The sequence below is a fragment of the Ursus arctos genome, unplaced genomic scaffold (assembly GCF_023065955.2).
Source record: "Ursus arctos isolate Adak ecotype North America unplaced genomic scaffold, UrsArc2.0 scaffold_4, whole genome shotgun sequence".
NCBI classification, from domain to species: Eukaryota; Metazoa; Chordata; class Mammalia; order Carnivora; family Ursidae; genus Ursus; species Ursus arctos.
In genome coordinates, this window is record NW_026623056.1 from 16,499,315 (window position 1) to 16,525,215 (window position 25,901).

General features: G+C 44.4%; 3 protein-coding genes across 7 annotated transcripts in view; 2 read left to right on the forward strand and 1 right to left on the reverse strand.

Annotated features, from left to right (window-relative positions):
• ABCC5 (ATP binding cassette subfamily C member 5) overlaps window positions 1-25,901 on the reverse strand; it is a 167,328-nt gene that overhangs the window by 93,011 nt on the left and 48,416 nt on the right. The gene's annotated exons all lie outside the window — the stretch shown is intronic.
• LOC113254431 (5-hydroxytryptamine receptor 3C-like) lies at window positions 1,679-7,560 on the forward strand. Of its 2 annotated transcripts, XM_026497649.4 has the most exons (9): window positions 1,679-2,168; window positions 3,299-3,465; window positions 3,844-3,888; window positions 4,335-4,444; window positions 4,709-4,878; window positions 5,286-5,446; window positions 6,259-6,463; window positions 6,642-6,857; window positions 6,987-7,560. In XM_026497649.4, the coding sequence occupies exons 1-9, from the start codon at window positions 2,102-2,104 to the stop codon at window positions 7,214-7,216; spliced, it is 1,371 nt and encodes a 456-aa protein (XP_026353434.2). In that variant the 5' UTR covers window positions 1,679-2,101; the 3' UTR covers window positions 7,217-7,560. The 2 variants fall into 2 exon arrangements, with proteins under 2 accessions (XP_026353434.2, XP_057162504.1); XM_057306521.1 differs by lacking the exons at window positions 1,679-2,168; window positions 3,299-3,465; window positions 3,844-3,888; window positions 4,335-4,444; window positions 5,286-5,446.
• On the forward strand, window positions 13,927-20,265 carry LOC113254447 (5-hydroxytryptamine receptor 3C-like). Its single transcript, XM_044384797.3, has 9 exons — window positions 13,927-13,993; window positions 15,303-15,469; window positions 15,883-15,927; window positions 16,406-16,515; window positions 16,791-16,960; window positions 18,202-18,362; window positions 19,087-19,291; window positions 19,475-19,690; window positions 19,820-20,265. Exons 1-9 carry the CDS (start codon window positions 13,927-13,929, stop codon window positions 20,047-20,049), a joined length of 1,371 nt encoding a protein of 456 aa, XP_044240732.2. The 3' UTR covers window positions 20,050-20,265.

Here is a 25,901-nt window from a genome sequence, read left to right on the forward strand (position 1 = left end):
AATGCATTCACCATCCTGTAGAACTAGTGTTCTGCAGAAAATGCTTGGAGAAATGCTGATGTAAAGTCACCTTAAAACAAACAAAACAAAACACCTTCCTAGAGGAGAAGGGATTCTCAAATGACGTAAAGGGCTGCTGGAGAAGGAGGGATGACCCTTATGGTAACTCAAAGCTGAGAGAGGCTGGGAGAAAAGACTGATGCTCACAGCAACCAGGGTGGCTGCAGTTAACCTAGACATTTTAAGTCCAGAAGGTTCCATTCAGGCTGAAGCAAACTGAGCAATCTCAAGAGAGCCTGAGTAACAATAACAGTTACTATTATTGGCATTTTTTACTTTTATTTCTGCTTCAATTCAATAATTGCTTAGAATGGGAAAGGTACCACACAAACATTACCTCTAACCACATAAAACCCCAATACGAGAGATAAGGAAACCTCTGTTACTGCATCATTCCAGCTCAGTCTGTAAATCTTCTTCATTGAAGCAATTGCTCTCCCTTTCTTTAAAAAAAAAAAAAAAGACAACATTTCATTTATTTGACGGAAAGAGCACAAGCAGGGGGAGCAGCAGAGGGAGAAGGAGAAGCAGGCTCTCTGCTGAGCAGGGAGCCTGATGCAGGGCTTGATCCCAGGACCCTGGGATCATGACCTGAGCAGAAGGCAGACGCTTAACCAACTGAGCCACCCAGGCGCCCCTTCAATTGCTCTCCTTTTGTTCTCTAAGCCATTCATTACCCTCTCTGGAGCCTTCCCTAATCCAGCTAATTCTAGTATAAAACAGGTTAAACCCCACTGATGACTTTGGTCTACTTAACCATACCATGTCTGTTTTCCATCATGAATCAAATAGTTGTACATGCTAGGGGCACCTGGGTGGCTCAGTCAGTTGAGCGCCCAACTCTTGATTCTGGCTCAGGTCATGATCTCGGGGTCAGGATCTCAGGGTTGTGAGATTGATCCCTGTGTCCAGCTCTGCAGTCAGTGCAGAACCTGCTTGGGATTCTCTTTTTCTCCCTCCTCCTCTGCCTATCCCCCTGCTTGAGCAATCAATCAATCAATCAATCAATCAAATCTTTTTTAAAAATAGTTGTACATGCTAAATCTGATGAGATCCTGTGATCACCTAGGCATGGCATGGTATTTTGAAATTACTTCCCAAAGTTCTTTTAAAATTATACAAGAAAATCAATCTTAACACTCAAAGTCAAACTCAAATGCCTAAAGAGACCAAACAGGTAACAAAAATGAGGGGCATTGGTCAGGAATACTCAATAGTTGGTGACAGACTGTGTTGATCTAGACAGAATGTTCCATCCAAAGGGCATGACCATAAACTGTGGCAGATTGTTGTCAAGTAAAAACATGAGCCCAGTATTGCTTGATCTTGTTTTTTCAAATGAAGCCAGAAATACAGTTTTTCCATGAGATCTCCCAATTTTTAATATGTTGACAACCAACTAATTTCTTATAAATATTAGCAGGGCCAAAACAACATTAATTTGCAAGCTGTTCGCTCATGTTCTCATAAGTCAATGTCTACTAAACATTGCATTGCCTCTACCACCTCTACCCCACTGATCACTCCCTCCAACCAGTAGACTTGAGTTGCTTTTGACACACTCGAAAAATCAAAAGCTTGCCAGTACTGAAATTATATTTAAAACCTCAGAGTCAGAAGTTGATTATAAAAAGGAGGCCCCCAGTTTTTTTGAAAGATGCTAGCAAGGTTAAGATAAGTGCATGTGCCCCTTGAAAGCTCTGGCAATTATTATGTGCCCTTTCTATGATGCATTATATGCCAGACTGACTCTAAGTATGAGGAGACCATTAGCACATATTTTTTTCTTCCTCCTCTCCAAACTTACTTGCCAGATTACTTTTGGAGATGAGATTCAGGCTCAACTAGGGCACAGGGTGCCGTAGTCCTCTGTGATTCTCTTGTCACCATGGGTGCCTGTTAGAGAGGTGGCTAATGCCACCTGATACATGTATTATTCAAAGCTAGGGTTCAAGGTGTGGCCTGTGGTCTTTTAAGATCAACATCATCACTAAGTCCCCAGAGATCAACATTATCTCAGAGAAGAGCCAAAGAAAAGAAGATGGGAAGAAGTGGGCTCCATGAGAATGGATGCTTCCTCTGCCTCATTCTCCACCTGCTGCTTCAAGGTAAGAAGGGACAAGAGCAAAAACGAAGCAAACATATAGCTTCTGAGATACAGACAAACCAGGCTAATTTTTGTTATTCCTAGATAGTCAACGCCTGGATATTCATTTTGGTAAAATGAAAACTCAGGACACTGGCAGCTTTCTACCTCTTTGTAAGATCCGTCTCTCCCTGTGCTTCTCTTGGCCTCTTCTCTCTCCCCATGTCTTTCTCTTTCCAGGCACATAACCTAACTGCATATTTCTGAGTATCAACTAATATTAAAAAGAAGACAATTTTTTCTCAGCTCTCTTGAAGTAAATTAAAGGGAACAGAGAAAATGTTAAAGGGAAGAAGGTGATGAGAAGATCTGTCACGAAAAAGGGAAACATTTTCAGTAAATTTTTTTCAATATAGATTATTTTTCTCATTCATTATTGAAAATGAACAATGAGGGTTAGTACAATACCAGAGATAGATCTGAATAGACTCTACCAGAAGATGTTACCACACAATTCTCTATTCTGCGTCACAAGGTATGACTAGAAAAGGGCTAGGTATAAAACGGGTATCAAGGAACTCTCTTTAAGATAGTCTCAGTGGTGAGGACCACTGTGGTTTAGAGAACAATCACAGTGCATAGTAGAGACACGGGAAATTCTTATTAACTCGAAAAACTGAGTTCCTTCCTTGTCTCACATACCTCACACTCCCTACCTGATTACCTTCATCATTAATTGATTATCATCTCTGCTGTATTAATATAGTGAGGAGGAGAACTGTGATTGCAAAAATTATCACTGACGTCACTCAGGTGTATCAAGGACAGAAATGAGCAATGGAAGGACACTGAGTGAAGGTGAAAAGGTTTGTGGTGAGATTCAGGACACTGAAAAGTGGTGGTCAGGGCTGAGTTTGCTTACATGTTTGGACAAGTTTTGCATGGGGACAGAAACAATGAATTGAGGATGGAGCCCTGACTCAGCTCACCTCATGAACTTCCACCATTTGCCTACCAGCCCAGGCCACACTCCCTGGCTCAGGTAGGAGGAGCTCACATGCTTCTCCCATGGCCCCTGTTTTCTCTTTGCGCAGAAACACCAGCCAGTCCCCAATCCTGGCACTCCTCTCACAGGGTCTCTGCTCTCTGCAGGAAGAGGCCACACTTTCACCATCAATTGCTCAGGCTTTGACCGGTATGGGGTGGATCCTGCTGCCTTCCAAGCAGTTTTTGACAGAAAGGCCTTCCGTCCAGTCGTCAACTACAGCATCCCCACTCGTGTCAACATCTCCTTCACTATGTCTGCCATTGTGGAAGTGGTAAGTCCTGACTCAACACTGCAATGGGCTGAGCAGTGGTAAGCAGTGGGTTCCCTGCTTAAATTTTGTAAAATGAAAATCTCATTCTTTGGGATCAGAAGATATGACAGGGAATGCTTCAGTGACATCATGGCAGGTAAAATCTTTCCATTTTTGGACTATTCCATAAGAAACATGAACCCAATGGACTTTCATACTTTTTATTTTCACTTATATTTTCCTTGTACCCTGGATTATTTGACCTACATTTTTCAGTGGTTTATGATTTAAAATCACAATTGCCACATAGAACAGCCTTGGAAATGAGTAGGAAGGGGGTGGTGGCATTGGACTTGACTTCATGTAGGCAATGATCCCAGATGAAAATTGTTTTTTCAGGATGCACAGCTTCAACTGATGACGTCTTTCCTGTGGCTAAACGTGGTATGATAGACTGTTTCCCCTTTACTATGGTACCTCCCTTTTTCTACTCCTAGGTGCAGATTATAATAGATAAAGCTGAGAATACCCACGAATTAGACAAGTTCAAACAGAGCCAGACTACCAAATGAAAACACAAAACTTCCTGATTATTCTGCCAGCTTTGGAGTGCAGAGATAGGGCACAGGGAGAAGGTAGCCTAAATCAAGGTCATGGAAGACAATACTTAAGTGGCTCCATCCTAAGGACTCCAAAGCTAAGATCAAGGTCTCCCTTGAGAGCATTGAGGGAGAAGTAGAAGACTTTGTTAATGACATAGTGATAGCTGTTACCAGAGAGGGAGTAAGAGAATGAGGAAATGAGAGAAAAAAGAAATGTAAAGTGCAGGAGACAAAGTATGACTAAAATTAGTTCCCGCCCTATTTGTCCCACACCATGGTTTCCTATAGATCTGGTACAATCCATTCATCAGGTGGAACCCAGAGGAATGTGGAGGTATCAGGAAGATTAGCATAGCAGCTAAGAATCTTTGGCTTCCAGATATCTTCATCGAGGAGTTGTGAGTATCGGGGCTGAAAAAAACCAAGAAGGAAACCCTATTTCCAAGGAAGGGAATGATATAACCAATAGGGGGCACATGAAGACTCAGTTTAGAAGGAGCAATGTCTGAATTGAACTTACAAAACCCCCAGAACATAGCTATAGGTGGAAGGGGGAAGTCAAATGAGTGGGGTTGGAGCACAGGAATGGTGTGACCTGAGAAAGAAGGCCAAGACTGACAGGGAACCCACACTATCCATCTTCCCATCCCTCTCACATACAGCATGGATGTGGATCAGACAGCTACAGGTCTCATGGCTTATGTCAACAGTGAAGGTCTCATCAAATATGATAAGCCAATGAAGGTGGTCAGCATCTGTAACCTGGACATCTTCTATTTCCCCTTTGATGAACAGAACTGCACTCTCACCTTCAGCTCATTCATCTACACAGGTGAGTGAGACTCTTTATAGTAGTCTGTTGAGAGGCAGAGAAAGGGTGTTCTTTTTTTAAGACCTTTTTTTAAAAAAATATTTTATTTATTTACTTGAGAGAAAGAGAGCACAAGTGGGGGTAAGGGGCAGAGAGAGAAGCAGACTCCCTACTGAGCAGGGAGCCTGATGTGGGGCTGGATCCCAGGACCTGAGATCATGCCCTGAGCTGAAGGCAGACGCTAAACCAACTGGGGAAACCAGGTGCCCCCAGAGAAAGGGTTTTGAGAAAGAAGAGGCCAGGAAGCTGGGAACGGTGAGGGGATCTCACTGAAAGGGGTGTGGAAGCTAAGTGGTAAGGAACTCAACAGTCTGGGCAAGGGGGTTGGGAATATTTGGGAGGCTGAGTTGTCTGGGTCTCCTTTGCAGTGGAGAATGTGGTCCTGGGCATGGAGAAGAAAGTGCAGGAGATTTCGAACACATCACAGAACCTCATTCGGAGCAAGGGGGAGTGGGTACTTCTGGGTATCCATCAGAGAATGATGAAGATGACTGTGGGCACCAACCAGTATGACCAAATCATTTTCTATGTGAGCTCAGGGGATGTGGTTGTGATCTTCTCTAAGATGCATAGCTTATGTCCCCTACCAGAATGTAAGCCCACCCCCTAGAAGGTAAGCTCCATAAGGGTGGAGATTTTTATCACTTTTTTCATTGATAAATCTCCACTACCTAGAACAGTACCTGGAGCTCAGTAAGTATTGATTGAATAAATCCTCCCAGAGAGAAAAAAAGGCTCCCATGGGAGTGACTCATAGTGAAAGTGAGATTCCCAACTCCCATGACTATCAGAATTCTTTGGAAGGCAAGAATTTTTATGTTTATTTTTAAAAAGAGATGGTGTAAAAGTTATGAAACATTGTCTATGGGATAGTATGCTTCCAAATCCTGGTGACCACAAAATTATCTGCCATTGTTTTACTTTCCCTTCCACTGGTCTTGAATGGCCACCAGCAAAGTTACTAGAGATTAGACTTTGATGAGGAAAGTAAGCAGAAATACAAGGATAAAATGCACCTGATACCTAAGAATTTGGTCCCACAGTCCTGCCAAGAGCCCTACATTGGTAGGGCTAAAAATGGAAGTGAAGAAAGTTGACACCTTGGGTCAGCAAGGAATGAGATACATTTCAGTGGTAAGCAGCATGGTAGAATCAAACCCTGGAAAAGCAGAGTGTAGTGATTAAGATGACTTTGTTGGAAAGAGGGGACAGTGAAAGGGACTTGAGGTAACATTTCCTTCCTAGACAGTTTGGTCTGGGACATATCTCAACTCTTGTTCTTAACTGGCTCAGCAGCCTCCCAGCCTATTCCTCACTTGCTCCTCTGTCTCTTCCCCCCAGGTGGCCATCAGGCGCAAGCCCAGCCTCTACGTCATAAACCTCCTGGTGCCCAGTGGCTTTCTGGTTGCCATCGATGCCCTCAGCTTCTACCTGCCGGCAGAAAGCGAGAATCGTGCCCCATTCAAGATGACACTTCTGCTGGGCTACAATGTCTTCCTGCTCATGATGAATGACTTACTCCCTGCAGCTGGCACCCCCCTCATCAGTATGGCCCCTCCCTCCATCAGGAGAATAAAAGCAAGGTGGGGGGAGGGGTGGGGAGATGGACCAGTGGAACCAGGTCAGAGTGAAAAGAGATCCTGGAAAGGGTCCTCCGGGAAAGGAGGAAACACAAAGTCCTGGGAGGTACCTCTGGCCCTTACACAGACCTATCTTCCCTCCAGGTATCTACTTTGCCCTGTGTCTATCCCTGATGGTGGTCAGCCTGCTGGAGACCATCTTCATCACCTACCTGCTGCACCTGGCCACAACCCAGCCCCCACCCATGCCTCAGTGGCTCCACTCTCTGCTTCTTTACTGGGCTAGCCCAAGGAAATGCTGTCCCACTGCACCCCAGAAGGGAAATAAAGGCCTGGGCCCCACCCCTACCCACCTGCCTGGTAAGGGGAGTCAGCACTGCCCACACTTCCTCTTCCCACACCTCCACTCTCTGCTCCTGACTCCTTCCCTGGCCCCCTCCCTCCCCAAGTGCACTTCATGGTCCTGGCTGAGTCTCTTTCTCTCTGTAGGTGTGAAGGAGCCTGTGGAGTTGGTGGGGAAGGTGTCATGTCCCATAGAGTCAGAGTTAAACGGGTGTCCTGGATCAGCAGGGACCCAGCAGGAAGAAGAGGCTCAGAAGCAGCACCTGGTCGACCTGTGGGTGAAGTTCAGCCACGTGATGGACACCCTGCTCTTCCGCCTTTACCTGCTCTTCATGGCCACCTCCATCATCACAGTCATCGTCCTCTGGAACACCTAGGCAAATGCCCACCTGCAAGCTCCAGTCTGGACCTTCTCTTGCCCCTAGAAACCAGCCAAGCTCCCTTGTGTGTCCAAATCCCAGCCTCACAGCCCTGGCAACCACCTTGTTTTCGACTCAGTCCTTCTGTGCAGTTTCTGACCAGACCTGGATGACTGCCAAGCCTCCCAGAGTTAGGTCCTTACTCCTGCACGCCATCAGCCCCCTTCATTCTTCCTGTATGTGCTGCCTGCCTGGCTCCTAGGATTTACGTTCCTGGAATACTTTCTTGATTGACTCACCCCCAATAATCCCCTTTACAGAAAGCATTGGCTCTTCCCTGCATTATATTACAGTATCAAAAATCTTGGATTGAGAGTCTTCTTGGAAAAGCTACTCATTACCACATTAAAAAGGATTTTTTAAGTCTATTAGACAACTTGTGAAAGCAGGGAGAGGGGAGTGAAGGGTTCAAAACCTATTACAAGGAATTATAATAAAATAGGGATTAATCTCCTAAATCTAGTTATCCTGGATTTAAGCTTTAGAAATTAATAATGTGCCAGAATCAGACATCTCTTAAAGTGTGAAGCATTTTGTCATGGCTTGACATATGACTCATTCATCCTTAAGCATTTAGATGTTAACATAATCCCGAATTACCGTTAACTGTGTTGCAATCAAAGTGGATGTGCCCTTAATCATGCTAAGGAAAGAACACAAGGCCAAGGAAAGCACATTTGAAAATGGCATCTGTTTTACTTGGGAGTAACATAATGAACTGGAAAATTCCCCTTCCTAGCACTTGTCTCAGGATTTTGCAAGTGTTTGTCTTTTGGCCCATCTCTCCCACTAGCTGTCTGGGGGATGTAGAGGCTCCACGGTGTCACTGTACATGGGAACTGTGACATGATTTGCTGGACACCCCAGGTTCAGAAAAGCACAGATATGAGAGCGAATTAATTACAATTCACACAAAATATTTTCTTTTTAGCAACCATTTCTTTTCCTTTCTTTCCTTTATTCTACTATTTTCTATCTCAAGCCTAAGAGATTAACGGTAGTGTTTACTAAACAACATTTCCTGGGTCCCTCCTCTCTGCTGCTCTTCCTCAGACTTCTCTGACTCCCTCCTTAGGGAGCTGTCCAAAGCGAGACAAGGCGATCAGTGTTCCGAGAAGGGTTGCTGTTGGTGGTGCAGGCGCAAAGTCCCACCCCAGGGTTTGCTGCAGAAGCATCTACCCGCAGAGCCCAAGCCAGTCAGGGCAGATGCCCCCAGCTGGATGTTGAGTCACCAGCACCAGCTATTACTTGTTCTTTCCTTGGAATCCCCTACTGCTGGGACTCGGGCAAGAGTCCATGAGAAGCTGGGAGTATTGAAGCAGAAGCACCCGGCTAAACTCTAAATCGCTCCTTGCCCTCAGGCCCATGGTCTTCCAGCTCAGCTTGTGTTCCTTAGTTCTCCTTTTCTTTGATCTGCATTTTTTTCCAAGAATGTCTTTGGTTTCTCAGTTTCTAAGGCCCTGTCAAGTACCCCCTCACCGTCACCAGCGTTCCAGGCATGTCCAAAAACTAGCGTATACATAATGTGGACTCAAATCAGGAGCCCCTGACGTTCACTTAAATAAATCAGCATATCTGTTATTATTTCTGCAATTCCTCTACTCACAGCTTTCTACAAAGTGGGCCTTTAGAAAGGACACAGTATAGTAATAATAATAACCAGCCTTTATAAGTTAGGAATATGTGGCAGGCGCTCTCCTAAGGGTCTTAGATAAATAACCACATTTAATCCTACAGTAATCCTATGAAGTAGGAACTATAGATCCATAAACCCTTGGAGCCAAAGGTGTTTTGGAATATGGAATTTTTCAGATTTTGGAAAGGAAATAATTATCCATGTACTGTATCGGGTATTGGGCAATGCCCTATAATCAAACATATTGACGTTTCTGCAGGGAAATCTATGAATATTCACAGTAGGGAACAGAAATGAAATTAGGGATAGTCTCACATCAGTTCAGGTCAGGTTTTGCCACCAAATAACTTGTGAAAAATCATTTGGTTTTCAAAGCTCTTTAGCTCTTAGTGCTGTGGTTTTGTATTATTGTCCCCGTTTTATATATTCAGATACAGGAGATGAAATAAATGAAGGAAATGAAGCACAGGGGTGAAGTGACAGCCACTGAGCTGCCTCCCAGGTGCCCCAGCTAGCTAAGTGACCCAGCCGCCATTAGCTACTGGACTCTGAGCCTCCGCCTCACTGCCCTCCAAACTGAGGACGAGAATGGGACAGGATCTTTAAGAGTCCCGTGCTGAGATGTCAGGTCCATTAGCTAACGCCTTAGAATTAAGACAGAAAGAGCAAGGCCCTGATCAGGGCCCCAAAGACAAACTTTCTTTCAAATTTCCTTTTACTCCCTCCCTCAGTCTTCCCCACTCCTCCCCTCTCCCCTCCACCCCCATCATAAGTCATAACAGCCAAGTTCACTATTTACACTTTCTCCACTCCTTTCTATAGTGTATATTTCCCCAGATCTCATCTGAGAAATCCACCTTTCCTTTGTATTCTCTATGGGTTTCATTTTTTGCTGCTCAAATATATTATATGGCCAGATACTTTTGGACCTTCTACTCTTATGCCTTATCCCAACACAGTCATCTCACCTGGAAACTCATTCTTGACTTTGCTGAGAAGCCCATTAACCCAGCTTTGTGGGGGGGGGAGGGGATCTAAAATTATTTAAGATCAATTTGTGGCATTTTCGTTTTCTTACCCATCTTCATGGTACATATTTTTCTGCTTATTTTCTTCACATTTTTCCAACACATAGCTTTATGTTTTATTTGAACAGGAGACATACAATTTGTCTTATTTGACACATGCATTAAGAAACTAGATCTCCTCTCAGTAAGGGAAGGCATAGTATAATTATAGTGATTTTATCTTCTCCACAAGCAAAATCTGAGCACACGATCTTAATACACAAATGATAATCATGTGGAAGCTTGAAACCATAACTCTCCCAGAAAATTTACAGATATGGTTGCTGCATTTCTGTTCCATCTATAACAGAATCCTCGAATAAGCACACTTGGGTGCTAATGACTCTCCTCTTGTTATGGGGCAAATCTCTGAAAGGCTTTGCAAGGTAATTTAGAAAATTTTAAGAAAATCTTTAGAAAAATCTGCCGACAGGCAACTGGTCCTGCCTGGTCAATCTTGCATTTGATGGCTTGTCTTTGCAGGATAGCCCTTCACCTTGTCCATTCATCTGCAGTGCTACCTGGGGTTCCTGCACACATCTGTATTCACTTCCTTTCTCTAAACTATTATAGGCAGTATTTCTCCATGTTTTCCACATTTTCTTTCAGCTCCATATTAACCTGACATTAAAATGTATTATCTCATTACCACCTTTGTTCTCTCTCCTCCTCCTTCAGGTCCACTCTAGGATGTGAAGTCACAGACTTCAAGCCCATCCTTTCTCTCCTCTTTCCCTCCTCCAATTTCTTTTTTTTTTTTAAGATTTTATTTATTTATTTGTCAGAGAGAGAGAGAGAGAACACAACAAGCAGGAGGAGCAGCAGGCAGAGGGAGAAGCAGGCTCCCCACTGCGCAAGGAGCCCAATTGCGGAACTCGATCCCAGGATCAGGATCATGACGTGAACCGAAGGCAGATGCTTAACCGACTGAGCCACTCAGGCATCCGTCCCTCCTCCAATTTCTGACCCCTCCCTTTGATAACCTCTCCTATTTGATCATTCATTAGCACTGGTTCTTCTAAATGGCAGGGGGGGAAATAGTATAATAGGGAGGCTTTGGAATCTGGCAACCTTAGGTTCTAATCTGACCGCATTAGTTGTCGGGTAAAAACTCGTACAAGTGGATTCACCCCACAAGTTTAAATTTCATTTGTGAAGTGGAGGTAATGACGCAGATTAAATTACTTTTAAAATATGAATTAAAAAATCATTTACAAGTTTACAGAAACTAGAAAGCCATATGTGATGCACCAGAGAGCATCTACTTATCATGCAGACTGAGACTTAGTGTGCAAAACTGACTGCTAGGTGGGAGGCCATAGACACAAAGAATTACTGACTTTCTAGTTCAGCCCCCTCATTTTTTAGGCGAGAAAAATGAAGTGATAAGTGTGGGGTTGTCATACTTCAAGAAAGCCTGGGATCAGAGCTTGGGCCTGTCAAAATGGCAGCTCAGATGAGTACTTGTCCATGGGACTCTTTTTCCAGGTGTGTTTCAGAGTCCCAAGACCTTCCTTCTCTCCTGCTCCAGATGCCATAGCCAGCCCGACCCCAGCTAGTGACCCACTCTGCAGTTTGGATGTTCTAGCTGCCTCTGTACTCCTGGATCCTTACCCCTGGCCAATGGCCTCTGTGTGTGACTGCCATCCATCAGGACTGCAAAACAATGGCCCTGATTTTGCCCTCTCACCATCTCATTCTGCCCTTGTCAGTTACAGCTATATTCCCAAACCTGATCCACCAGGGTCCCAGATGAGTGGGACCATGCAGTGTGATCCAGCTTGGAATGAGCTAAGGAGAAAGATACTGGTGTCTATGACTTGCAAAACTATAGCTCCTGTCCTCACTGTTTACCTTTGAATCCAAGCATTGTCGAGGCCTAGGGATTTCACTGGTGAGAAACTAGGGGCCTAATAATTCAGGCCAAAAGACTTCCCAGCTATGGAGTAATAAAAAGAGCAAGGAAAGAACAATGGAATCAGACCTGGCTTTGAATCTGGATTCTACCTATTTCTACCTGGGTAGACACTGAACACAATTTTTTTTTACCTTCTTTACCTCAGTTTTCTTCATCTGTAACATGAGAGTAATACCACCGACCTCTCCAAGCAGTTGGGAGGATAAGAATACTGTAAGTAAAGTGCCTTCCACAGTGCAGGGCACATGCCACAAACTCAATCAATGGTAGCTCTGGTTAGGCCTTTGTTGGAAACTTAGACAGGGGGAAGTCAGAAATAGAAGGCTGGGCCCTGGCTCTAGGCCTCTGTATCTCACCTGCTGTACATCTGCCAACCCCCATCTCTACCAAACGGCACCCAAGATGGAGGCCCACACCTTAGCCACACCACGGGAATAACAAGCAACTTCTCCGATACAGCCTCAGGACCCTCATGAGGTTCCTTACCATCTTTCTTACATCTGCCCAAGGTGCCTGTGTGTCTCTCTCCATCCATAGTGAACTGATGGGCCAGATATTGAACTAACATATATTGACTGCTAACTACTATATGCCACCCCCTGGGTGGGGGCAGTTGGGAGGGGGTCTCAGTGGGTAAAAGAACAAGACATGCCTCCTGCTTTCCATGAGGTTACAGAGCAGGAGAGGAGACGCCTTACTGCTTTATTCCCCCTGCCTCCATCATAGGCATTTCCTGGCAGCTAAATCTACTTTTAAGTCCAACCTATAGACTTAGGTGCAGTTTCTCAGCCAACCTTGATAAAAGCAAGATACACATCAATGGTCGTCAGCTGCCTTTCATCAGGGCTTGAAGTTAACCCTCCTTTCCTAGACCCAAGGTCTGGTAGCCAGCCCACCTGTGGAACTCAAGTGTACTATGAAGTCCTTCGCTCTTAGCCCATCGAGGAGTCCAGTGCCCCACAGTTGTATTCTTCTGCATATATACGTAGCATGACAGCCCAATCCTCTGGCCAAGTTTCCAAAACAGGGAAGAAATGCCTTACAGAGCGGGTGGGGCTGAAGCAGTGCAGATATTTTGAACCCGAGACAGAAAATATGTCTCTCCTGTGCTTTCCTACTTTGGGCCCCTCAGTCACTCCTGCCTTCCTCAGCTCTTTCTATTTAGGGCTGTCATAATCTTCCATTCTGAACAAAGTTTCTTTTGTATTCTAGGTCTGATCCTTCCCCCTTTCTGCAAGAAAAAAATTTCCAAGTCTTTCTGGAAATGTAACTAAGATAATAGAACAATGCTCCAATTCACTCGTTTGGTCCAATTGTGTTTTCTATAGAGATGTCACATAAGATATAATATTGATACATGCCATTAAGATTGATGTTAACTGCAATTACTAGTTTATGATAATGTATAACACTATTGACAACACAAAGACATTAAAAATGGTTCTGCTACCTTAATTTTATGACTTCTATTATCAAGTAATCAATGCATAAAGTAAAAAAAAATGTATAGAAAATTTAGTTTAGGGAAAATGGATCAGAAAGGCAGAGGGATTGAAAGGAGGAAATCTTGTTAGGAGCTGTTGGAAAAATACAGACAATAGATGATGAAGGCAGGAATCAAGCTTTGTAATTTGGTATTTGCAATTATCCCTAATGAATACATAACCAACTCACTAAATATTGTCACCTTTCCAAATCTGCAGATTCCCTGGCCGTAGAAGTACTTAATTCTTACTTCCCCGGCCCTCACCCTCTCATTAAGGCAAGTTATTTTGTTATTGATCTCAGCACATTGCTGCCAAACAGGTGCTTCTCCCTTAGTCTTGGCCCAACTCCCACTCCTGCCTGGAGCCCGGAAGGCATACCAGCACAGGGACAAAGCAGGACACTCTGCTGTGACTTCTCTGGCCACAGCCTCTCACCAGGGAGTGGTCACCTGTCATGAGCATTATTCAAAACCAGGAACCAAGGTGTGGTCTCAGCTCCTTTAAGCTCAAGAGTTTGGGGGCTCCTGGTGAATCCCCAGGGAAGAGTCCAGAAGAAGAGGATGGAAGGGGGATGGCCTGTGGTGGGGGGAGTCCTCCTCTGCCTCACTGTCAGCCTTCTGCTTCCAGGTAAGATGGGGCAAGAACAGGGAAAACCAGAATGTCGTTCTCAAGGACATCTAGGAACTTCCCTGCACTTGGAGGACATTCAGAATTAACACGTTAAGTATTTCTTCCCTAATATCTGTGTCTTGAGTGTGTGTGTGTGTGTGTGTGTGTGTGTGTGTGTGTGTGTCAGATAGAAAGACATTCCACTCTATTCCTGTCCATATAGGAATCTGCCAAACTGTCCCTCTTCACCACTTCTCCAGTTCCACCTTTCCTTCACTTCTGGTGTCCCTCCCATCACACCCTCATCCCACTCTTCCGGTCTTCTTCCCTTGATATGGTATCTGTGAGAACAGTAGCCACGAATTTTAAACAAGCCATGAAGGACTAAGTGTAAAACACTGAAGGAGGGTAGGAATCAATCTGAGGTAGGAGTAGACACTTTGCTTCCATGAGGGAATATTTGTTCCTAGTCTGGGTATATACCTTAAATATTATGGTAAGAGATGGAGTTGTAGAGGAGCAAGCAGAGCAAAAGATCACACAAGGCCGGAAATGGGGAAAGATTCTGCCCAGTTACTACCAAGATGGCTCCCTGGTCATAGCCAAGAGACAACATCTGCACAGATCTCACTATATGATTGGCATCTGGTTTATACCAGATTTTTATACCTGGTTTATACTCAGTGATATCACCTGATTATCCCAATGCTGAAAATAAATCCCAACATATCTGAAGTCACTAAATCTGAGAAGGGCAAAATAAATGCATAGCACCAAGGTACACACCAATTCACAATACCTACTACATGTTACCCATATCCACTTAGAAAGTACAATTGTTTCCTTCCCTTATTTGCTTGATAAATCAGTTCTTGTCTTCAGTAAATGGAAGTCCCTGAGAATGAGAAAGAGAAACACACTATATCAGATTTCTAAGTGACCCGGATGACAAGTTTTAAGGCAGTGCTGAGAGGTGCTCCTAGGTAGACCCAAGAAGCCTGTGATGGGTGCACTTGAGGACTTGTTGAAGTGGCTGCCATTGTACCAAGGCAAAGTTTGCATACAGATTTGGGTAGATTTTGCATGAGGACAAAACAATAGGAATGAGAATAGAGCCCTGGTCCACCTCACCACATCAACTTCCACCATTTGCCTACCAGATCAGCCTGTCCTCTCTGGCCTGGCAGGAAGGGGTTTGGCCTTGAGGAATCTTGGCCCAGGAAGGAGGGCTCACCACTCCTCCCAGTATGTCACCGTTTTCTCTCTGCAGAGAGGCTTCAGCCCTGGTCATAGAGGCCCTCTCTCACAGGGTCTCTGCTCACTACAGGAAGAGGCGACACTTTCACCATCAATTGCTCAGGCTTTGACCAGTATGGGGTGGATCCTGCTGCCTTCCAAGCAGTGTTTGACAGAAAGGCCTTCCGTCCAGTCATCAACAACAGCATCCCCACTCATGTCAACATCTCCTTCACCCTGTCTGCCATCCTGGAAGTGGTGAGACCTGGTCCCCACTTTCCATTTTTCTAATAGGGAACAAGGATCTTCTGCCCTGTCAACACAACATTGTACTGGCCCAGTGGTGAACAGCAGGTCCTCTAAATGGATTCTGCACAAATTAGAGAATTTTCCTATGGGATGGGGAGACATAAAGAAGAACGCTGCAGTGGTATTTTTTCAGGAAGGATTCCTTCTAGAATCCTGTCCTATCTGGAATGTTCAGGAAGTGTCTGTATGTCAGTTAAAACCTGAATTGTCCCTAGATAGAAGGGAGACAAGCAAGGGAAGGACAGTTGAGCACCTAGAACTATGCCTGGCCCAATAAATTAGTGAATATTGGTAAGAATATGAGATGGTCATGGGCAAAGTCTTTTTGTACTAATAATCCTGGATGGGAATTTCTTTACCAGAATGCACAGCTCCAGCTTCTGACGTCATTCCTGTGGATAAATTTGGTAAGGAAGATTCGACTATCCCCTTCCCACTTGCATTTGTAAGTATAAATTTGAGAAGTAACTTAGGGGTTTCCTAGTCCCAACCTCTACTAAATCTATAATCTTTCTGGGACCAAATTACTTGGTCTAGAACTGCACTGGCCTTGGGCACACACATCTCCCTGGGCAGCTTATGAGGGGGGAAATGGTGATCCAAGAAAATGGCCAAATGGTTTGCGGGCAAATATATTGGTGTGCTCCTGGGACTGAAGGGTTTTAGGCTATACTTAAGGTCTGCCTGGAAAAAAAGGCCATTACAGGGCACTTTACCAATAACACTTGGCTAGATAAAGAAGGGGGTGACAGGCTGGGGTCATTAGAGACATGAGTGGGGGAAAGAAGATCAGAGCTCAAAGAAGAATGAGAAGGGCAGAAGAAGCTGACTATTCGAATAAGCTCTACCATTGCTCATCTCTGGTTCCCACTGCCCTGGCTACAGATGTGGAACAATCCTTTCATCAGTTGGAACCCGCAAGAGTGTGTCAGCCTCAAAAAACTCACAGTCTCGGCTGAAAACCTGTGGCTGCCAGACATCGTCATTTTGGAATCGTGCGTATTGGGGCTGGGGAAAGCCAGCACGAAGCCCATCTGCAAAGAGCAGCCTCGTGTCAGTGCAGGGCGTGGGAACATGAGAAGATTCAGACAGGGGCACAGCCTCAATTAATTGATGGCCACAAAACACTATGAGGCATACAAGAGACAAGACAGAGTGACAATAGAGAAAGAGTCCAAAGGGGGAGCACAGTAGGGGAAGACACAGGAAGGGAGGGAAACAAAAGCTAATGAAGGCACCACAGCACCCACTCCCTCCCTTTCACGAGCAGCATGGATGTGGACCAAGCACCTCCAGGTCTCACCGCCTTCGTTAACAGTGAAGGTCAAATCAAGTACGACAGGCCAGTGCGGGTGACCAGCATCTGTAACCTGGATATCTTCTACTTTCCTTTTGACCAACAGAACTGCACACTCACCTTCAGTTCATTCCTCTACACAGGTGAGCAAGACATGTTTTGCTAGTTATTCAAGATTCAGGGCAGATATTTAAGTGGTATAGGTATATGGTTAGGGGAGGTTTTAGATCAGTGTTTCTTAACTCTGCCTGCCCACTCAAGCTTTTTAAAAATACCAATAACTATGCCTCACCCAGAGATTTCAATTTAATTTTTCCAGGTGGGGCCCAGGTGCTGATATTTTTTATATGTTCTTGGGAGATACTAATGTGCAGACAGGGTTAAGAATTACTGCTTTAATTCCTCAATAAAGTTTATTTTAAAAAAAGAAGAAGAAGAAGAACTACAGAGGGACACCTGGCTCAGTTGGTTGAGCGTTTGACTTCGGCTCAGGTCATGATCTCAGGGTCCTGGGATCGAGCACCACATTAGGCTCTGTGCTCAGCGAGGAGTCTGTTTCCTCCCTCTCCCTCTGTCCCTCACCCTCTCACCCCCTCACCCTCCCTTATGCTCTCTCTCTTTCTCTAATAAATAAATAAAATCTTTTTTAAGAGAGAGAGAGAGGGAGGGAGAGAGAGAGAGAACTACAGGGGCACCTGGCTGGCTAAGTCGGAAGTGCATGTGACTCTTGATCTCCGGGTTGTGAGTTCAAGCCCCACGGTGGGTGTAGGGATTACTAAAATAAATAAATGAATAAATAAACTTAAAAAAAAAAAAAGAACTACTGCTTGAGATCTTGGATGGCCCTTGTGCCAAATGAGGCCCATCTGACCCTGAGCTTCCGTAGAGCTCCTGCTCTACAATTTTTAGCTGAAAACTTTTAATTTTGATAGCTAACACACTTAAACCAGTAAACACAGAATGCTACCAGGTGTCGTGTGGTAGATTTGGATATATTAATCATTCTAATGGGCATGCATGTAATTATAAAAAGGTTGAGCTGTTCAAGTTTGATTCCACTAAAACAACATCATATAACTAGGAAATGGAGAAGGAAAATAGGAATGATTGCAAAAGTTCTTGACTCACATTTGAGTCATATCCAATATTCCCATAACAAATTTGAGTCATTCTTGTTTTCAACTGAAAAAAAAAAATCAATGCTGCAGCCTGCATACACATGAATTGTGGTCCTGTAACCCACTTTTGAGAAAACCTGTATGCCTTGCCTTAAAGGAACAGAGAGGAAAATTTGCTGAAGAAGCTCAGCGGGGGAGGAATTTAACTTGGGGGCAGGAAGCTTGGGAGCACTTCCAGACTGAGTTCCCCCCGGCCTCCCTTATAGTGGACAGCATGCTACTGGGCATGGACAAGGAAGTGTGGGAGATAACAGACACATCTCGTAACCTCATCCAGACCCAGGGAGAGTGGGAGCTCCTGAGCATCAACAAGGCTACCCCAAAGATGTTGGTGGGAAGCAACCTATATGACCAGATCATGTTCTATGTAAGTGCAAGGGTCCTTGTTTGACTTCTAATCCTGGTTCCTCTGTGATTTTCCTCTTGATCTAAGGCACTTTGGGATGTAAAAAGAATTTCCAGGGGCGCCTGGGTGGCACAGCGGTTAAGCGTCTGCCTTCGGCTCAGGGCGTGATCCTGGCGATCTGGGATCGAGCCCCACATCAGGCTCTTCTGCTATGAGCCTGCTTCTTCCTCTCCCACTCCCCCTGCTTGTGTTCCCTCTCTCGCTGGCTGTCTCTATCTCTGTCAAATAAATAAATAAAATCTTAAAAAAAAAAAAGAATTTCCAGGGGGTTAAGCATCTGCTCCCCACTCCACCCTCTATCCTAACTGCCCTGAAGAAGGATCACCAGGGTCTCCCCCTTCCCTGCCCCTCTTCTTCCCCTCCTCCACCCTGCAGAGAGGAGGAGCAGCTGGGCTCTTACAAGCTTTACAGTTCAGAATGGAGCAGCCACCTCTGTGATGGTCCAAAGGACCTACTTGCCCCTAAAAGTCTACAATTGTGTTCCCAGTGGGTTGGACATATTTACCAGTGAAAATTAGACAACAAAGAGGAGCACTTCTGTAGAGGATACAATTAAATGCATGTGTTACCTAAAGCAATCATCCCACAGCCAGCCTAACAGCACATCGGCAAGGATTACAAATATACGAGAGCCCTCTGACATCAGTATATTTGCCACATTCTCCACAATCTCTCCTCCCCTCAGGTGGCCATCAGGCGCAGGCCCAGCCTCTACGTCATAAACCTCCTGGTGCCCAGTGGCTTTCTGGTTGCCATCGATGCCCTCAGCTTCTACCTGCCGGCAGAAAGCGAGAATCGTGCCCCATTCAAGATGACACTTCTGCTGGGCTACAATGTCTTCCTGCTCATGATGAATGACTTACTCCCAGCCAGTGGCACCCCCCTCATCAGTATGGTCCCTCCCGCTTTCCAGGGAAGAACAGGCAGCAGGGCATAGGGAGGAGAACCAGGAATTGGCTGCTTCTCCACTTAAGGAGGGAAGGGGTTACAAAGAAAGACTGGATTTGGAGAAAGTCTTAAGAAGTGTAGAGATGAATCTGCCCTGGTTTGCTTATAATTTGTTTTGCCCTCAGGTGTCTACTTTGCCCTGTGTCTGTCCCTGATGGTGGTCAGCCTGCTGGAGACCATCTTCATCACCTACCTGCTGCACCTGGCCACAACCCAGCCCCCACCCATGCCTCGCTGGCTCCACTCTCTGCTTCTCTACTGGGCTAGCCCAAGGAAATGCTGCCCCACTGCACCCCAGAAGGGAAATAAAGGCCTGGGCCCCACCCCTACCCACCTGCCTGGTAAGGGGAGTCAGCACTGCCCACACTTCCTCTTCCCACACCTCCACTCTCTGCTCCTGACTCCTTTCCTGGCCCCCTCCCTCCCCAGGTGCACTTCATGGTCCTGGCTGAGTCTCTTTCTCTCTGTAGGTGTGAAGGAGCCTGTGGAGTTGGTGTGGAAAGTGTCAGGTCCCAGAGAGGCAGAGTTAAACGGGTGTCCTGGGTCAGCAGAGACCCAGCAGGAAGAAGAGGCTCGGAAGCAGCACCTGGTCGACCTGTGGGTGAAGTTCAGCCACGTGATGGACACCCTGCTCTTCCGCCTCTACCTGCTCTTCATGGCCACCTCCGTGGTCACAGTCATCGTCCTCTGGAACACCTAGGCAGACATATATGTCCACTTCTCCCTGCAAACCACAGCTGGAGTTTCTCTTGGTGTTAGAGCCAGCCAGATCTGGGTCCCTTTTCTGATCTTAGCTACTTACCCCCAGTGAATACCATGTCCCCATCTATACTCCCCAAACCCCAACTCTTCCCCCCCAAACAATTTCCTGATTTTTCATATGCCATGATTCTCTTTCCTACACACTTTCAGTGTTCCTTAGCCACACCTAATTTCTGACTCTGCTATCAATGGAGGTCAGGGTCAGCAGAGTCTCTCCTTGATTGATTGTCTCAAAAAACAACTTTTCAGGAAGCACTGCCTCCTCAGTACATTTACGATAGGTCCACAAACACTGGAGCAGAGAGTGCTCTTGCAGACACTTTGATAGTTCACTCAAAACAAGGGTAATCTGATTTGAAGTCTTTCAGACACTTTCACAGTTTTAAAAGAATGAAAAGGTCAAGTCTCATTTGTAAGAAATCACTATAAAATATTTATAATTGCAAAATGTTTCTTTCATCAACCACTTTCATTTAACTTGCCTTTACCTCTCTCATTCCTGAAATTGTTCTTTGAAATAAATGATATATTTTATCTTCCCCCCTCCCCAAATTCACAAAATCAAACAGGGAAGGCCTTCTGAATACATGCTTGGGGGCACCCAAGCCATGCTTGGGTGGCTCAGTCAGTTAAGCGTCTGACTCTTGATTTCCACTCAGATCATGATCTCAGGGTTGTGAGATCAAGCCCTCCTTGGGGCTCCACACTCAGTGGAGTCTGCTTGAGATTCTCTCTCTCCCTCTGCCTCTGCCCCTCCCCCCCCACTTGCGCTCGCTCACTCTCTCTCTCAAAATAAATAAATAAAATCCGATATACATGCTTGTATATCAGAGGTCCAGGAAGACTAGTTAGGGACCGCAATTACATGGTTCAAGTTAAATAAATTGTCGTATAGCCACCCAATTAGATGCTTTGTAGCCATTTAAAGTGAGAATACAGATCAATGTTACTACCATGGAAACAGGTCCATGATATATAAAGTGGAAAAAACAAGTTACAAAACAGTTTGTGTATATAAGTTCTGTTTTTAAAAAAGAAAGAAAAAAAAAGAGGGCTGGAGAGAAGTGCAGAGAAAAAGGTACAGATGGCTAGAGACGAAAACATAAGCAAACTTTGTCCTGGATAATGGGACGAGAAATGATTACTCTTTTCTTTTACATCTTCAGCTGCATTTTCTTAATTGTTTTCAATGAGAGCGTATTATTTTTACTATCAAAAAACCCCATATGTTTTTAAGTGTTCCTTATTAATAGTACTTTACACCTTCATGGGCAGATATGATCTTGGGAAGGATTCTAACAGCTGGCCCTCAGGAGAGACAGAAATTGAATAGGTAAGTAAAAGAATACCAAAGACAAATTTCTGAATTGTATTTCAATTAGGTGAATAAATTTCAGAGATTTTTTTATATTTTTTCCTCCCCTAAGAGAGTGTGTCTTCGTGTGGGTTTGGTACAATGTCTCACTCATTTTTATAACTCAGTATATGGTAGTATGCCTGACACAACATGGGTGCTTAATACAGACTCACTGAATGATTAAGAATCAGTATTTTACTATCCCTAGGTGTAATCCCTTTATCCCATCCTGGCATATTTTATTTTATTTTTACATATCTCATGTGGAAAATTAGCAACCCATTTTTATGTATCAACTTTACCTTTGAGTTCTTAGACATGTTAATTATACACCGACAGACATTTCTGCTTGCACATTCTCATGTGTTTCCTTCTTTCCATTACTCGGAACATACTTCTCATGCAGAAACTTGTCCTTGACTTTTGCCAGTAGCATAAAATGAAGAGTGTTTACCACATGTTTGAGAAATTTTAAATTTCTTAAGATCGCTTTTGCATCATTTCTTTTCCCTTCCCCATCTCCACATTTATATTTCTCTAGATGTCATTTTGTAATTTCTTTCCACCTTATTGAAATGTGACTTTAAGTTTTCTGTGCCAAGACCATTGTAATTAACAATATCCTTTGCAAAAGAACATCCTGTTCATACGTTAGGGTTGAGGTGAGCCTTGTGGTCTAAAATATGACCTAAAAACAAAGCGAAACATTTTAAGCTCGTACTAGCTTATGTCAGACATGTCATCAGGAACATTAGGAGTACTTCACAGTTTCGGGGGTGATTCTGGTTCCTGCCATCCTTCTCCCATTTAAAAGATATATATAAATAGTAGTCCTTGTGATAATAACTTTATTTACTTTCCCTCCAGTTTCTACTGTAAACCTCTGTTAAGAGTGTGCATTGAAGGGGCGCCTGGGTGGCGCAGTCGTTAAGCGTCTGCCTTCGGCTCAGGGAGTGATCCCAGTGTTCTGGGATAGAGCCCCGCATCAGGCTCCTCCGCTAGGAGCCTGCTTCTTCCTCTCACACTCCCCCTGCTTGTGTTCCCTCTCTCACTGGCTGTCTCTGTCAAATAAATAAATAAAATCTTTAAAAAAAAAAAAAAGAGGGCTCATTGGAAATTTATGAAATGTTAGTAAAAACCAGACCACTGGGATCCCCAGGTGGTTCAGTTGGTTAAGTGTCTGCCTTCAGCTCAGGTCATGATCCTCGGATCCTAGGATCAAGTCCCACATTGGGCTCCCTCCTCAGCAGGAGTCTGCCTCTCTCTCCCTCTGCCCCTCTCCCCACTTGTGCGTGCACGCATGTGCTCTCTCTCTCTCTCTCTGTCTCTCTCAAATTTAAAAAAAAAACAAAAAACCCAGTTCACTGGCCCTGGGTATATTACTGTCCTTAAATGTTTGATCATGTTTCTAACTTCTTGAGTTGTCATTTCTACTAGCTTCCCACTCTCTTTTCATTAGCAGCATCGAGGGGTATCCTCACAACCTTTTCACATCTCAGTGTTTTTCTTTTTTTTTTTTAACTCAAGTATAGCGGACACACAATGTTACGTTAGTTTCGGGTGTATAACATAGTGATCTGACAACTCTATACACTACGCTATGCTCACCACTAGTGTAGCTCCCATCTGTCAATATACACCACTATGACAATACCATTGACTGTATTCCCTAGGCTCTGCCTTTCATCCCACTGACTTAGGCATTCCATACCTGGAAGCCTGTACCTTCCACTCCCCTTCACCATTTTGCCCAACCCCCCTCCCCTCTGGCAACCAGCAGTTTGTTCCCTGTATTTTTGTGAATATCTTTTTGTTGTTTGTTGGCTGTGCTTTCTCTTCTATAAAGTGCCTATTCACGTCTTCAGTCCATTTTTTCTGATAGGGTTTTTTGTCACTGTTATTTATTTATAGGCATGTTTTATATATTTTCTACTATTCTTTTGTCAGTTATGTGTTGCAGATATGATTTGCGGTTTATGATTTGACTTTTCACGTTTAGTGTCCTTTTTTTTTTTTAAGATTTTATTTATTTGAGAGAGAGACAGAGTGAGAGAGACTATGAGCAGGGTGAGGGGCAGAGGGAGAAGCAGACTCCCCGCTGAGCAGGGAGTCAGTCCAATGCGGGGCCCCATCCCGGGACTCCTGGATCATGACCTGAGCTGAAGGCAGACGCTTAACCCACTGAACCACCCAGGTGCCACACATTTACTGTCCTTTAATGAAAATAAGTTTAAATTCTTTTTAAATGCTGAATTTATCAATCATTTCCTTCATGTTTGTGATTTTAGAGTCCTATTTTCAGAAGTCCTTTCTTATCCAAAGTTCTAAACCCTGAAAAATGCAGAGAAACTGGATCATTCATACATTGTGGGCAGGAATGTTAAGTAGTACTGCCACTCTGGAAAAAGAGTATTGCAGTTTCTTTAAAAACTGTACATGCAGATACCATACAATCTAGCAATTCTACTTCTGAGTATTTATTCCAGAAGACTTTTGTTCACACAAAAGTCTGTAGACAAACATTTACAACAGCTTTACATGTAATAGACAAAAACTAAACAACTCTGTGAAAAAATGTGTATTTGGTCTCTCCTCCCAGCTCGTGACACAGAGTTCGTAAATCCCTTGGAACTTCCTAGACAATAAGAGCATCTTTTGTTCTATTGAGGTGACTCTTGGTCAGCTCCTGGATATCTTCAGGATGGGGGACTGGTCACCAGAAAGACCAAGGCATGACTAGAAGCTTGGAATTCTCAGCCCCAATCTCCATTCTCTAGGGAGGGGAGAGGAGCTGGAGATTGAGTTAATAATTGATCATGCCTACATAATGAAGCCTCCATAAAAAATCCTTAAACTATGCAGTTTGGAGACCTTCCAGGTTGGTGACATATCTACATGCTGGAACTCCACAGGGACAGAAGCTCCTGTCCTCAGGACCCTTCCAGATCTCACCCTGTGTACCTTTACATCTGGCTGTTCTGTATATGTTATTATAAACTTAATGGCCAGTAAAGAGAAGTAAATGTTTCCATGAATTCTGTGAGCTGTTATAGCAAAAAACTGAATCTGAGAAGGGGGCTGTGGGGACCCCCAATTTATTGTCAGTTGGTCAGAAGTACAGGAGGCCCTGACTTGGGATTGGCACATGAAGTAGGGGTCACTCTTGTGGGACTGAGCCCTTAACCCAAGGGATATGCCAGAAGGAGTAGTGTCAGAATTACTTGGTGTGAGGGGGAAACCCACAATTTGGTGTCAGAAGTGTTGTGGGAGCACCTGGGTGGCTCAGTCGGTTAAGTGTCCGACTCTTGATTTCAACTCAGGTCATGATCTCAGGGTCATAAGTTGAAGTCCCGAATCAGACTCCGCGCTCAGCGGAGAGTCTGCCTGAAAGTCTCTCTTCCTCTCCTTCTGCCCCTCCCCCCCATAAATAAATAAATCCTTTTTTTAAGTGTTGTGAGTAAAGTAGAGGAAATAAGTGTTTTCCCTTAAAACTCAGAAGTCCTTCAACAAAATTTTTAAAATTTGAAACCTCAGAAGTCCTTCAACAGGTGAGTGGTTGAATGAACTGCAGTACATTCTTACCATGGAATACTGTCAGCAATAAAAAGGAATGCACACTGATACACACAACAATCTGGATGGGTCTCCAGAGAATTACACCTAGTGAGAAAAAGCCAGTCTCAAAAAGTTTATACTGTGCTATTTGATTTACATAACATTCTTGAAAGGACAAAATTATAGAAATGGAGAACAAATTAATGGCTGCCAGACAGTGGGAGGTTGGGGAGGGAGGGAGGTGGTTGTAGCTGTAAAAGGAAAACATGGGGATCCTGGTGTTGAAGTTCTGTATCTTGACTATATATCAATATCAGTATCCTGTTTGTGGTATGGTAACGCAGGCCAATCCAAAGGTTTTCAATGAAGTGCGAATCAGAACCATCTGGGCAAATTTTAAATACACACACACCCTTCCATAGGGGTCAAGGAGGCGGGGAGTGCAGGTATTTTCAAAAAGCTCATCAAGTGATTTTTTTATTCACACATTCCCACATGGCTCCAGGACTGTAGGCCTTTGGAGACATTAGGCAAGGAAGGGCAAGCATTTGAGTTCTGTGTCAGGAGAATGGCAAAATGAAGAATTGGACCGGGGAGAGGCGTCTGGGTGGCTCAGATGGTTAAGGGCCTGCCTTCAGCTCAGGTCATGATCCCAAGGTCCTGGGATCGAGCCCCACATCTGGCTCCCAGCTCAGTGGGGAGTCTCCTTCTCCCTCTGCCTCTCCCCTTGCTTGTTCTCTCTCTTTCTCTCAAATGAATAAATACAATCTTAAAAAAAAAAAAAAAAGAATTGGCCTGGGGGAAAACCAGAGAGGGAACCTTATGAAGATGTTCCAATAGTGCAAACAAGGATGATGCAGATCTGTACTACCTGTGCT

Excerpts from the sequence above, each read along its gene's own strand:
- LOC113254431 (XM_026497649.4), top strand. The coding sequence starts at position 2,102 with ATGGGAAGAAGTGGGCTCCATGAGAATGGATGCTTCCTCTGCCTCATT. Across the intron at positions 4,445-4,708 it reads GATATCTTCATCGAGGAGTT|CATGGATGTGGATCAGACAG; the intron begins GTGAGTATCGGG and ends TCTCACATACAG. Across the intron at positions 6,464-6,641 it reads AGCTGGCACCCCCCTCATCA|GTATCTACTTTGCCCTGTGT; the intron begins GTATGGCCCCTC and ends TCTTCCCTCCAG.
- LOC113254447 (XM_044384797.3), top strand. The coding sequence starts at position 13,927 with ATGGAAGGGGGATGGCCTGTGGTGGGGGGAGTCCTCCTCTGCCTCACT. Across the intron at positions 15,470-15,882 it reads TGTCTGCCATCCTGGAAGTG|AATGCACAGCTCCAGCTTCT; the intron begins GTGAGACCTGGT and ends TTTCTTTACCAG. Across the intron at positions 19,691-19,819 it reads CACCCCTACCCACCTGCCTG|GTGTGAAGGAGCCTGTGGAG; the intron begins GTAAGGGGAGTC and ends TTCTCTCTGTAG.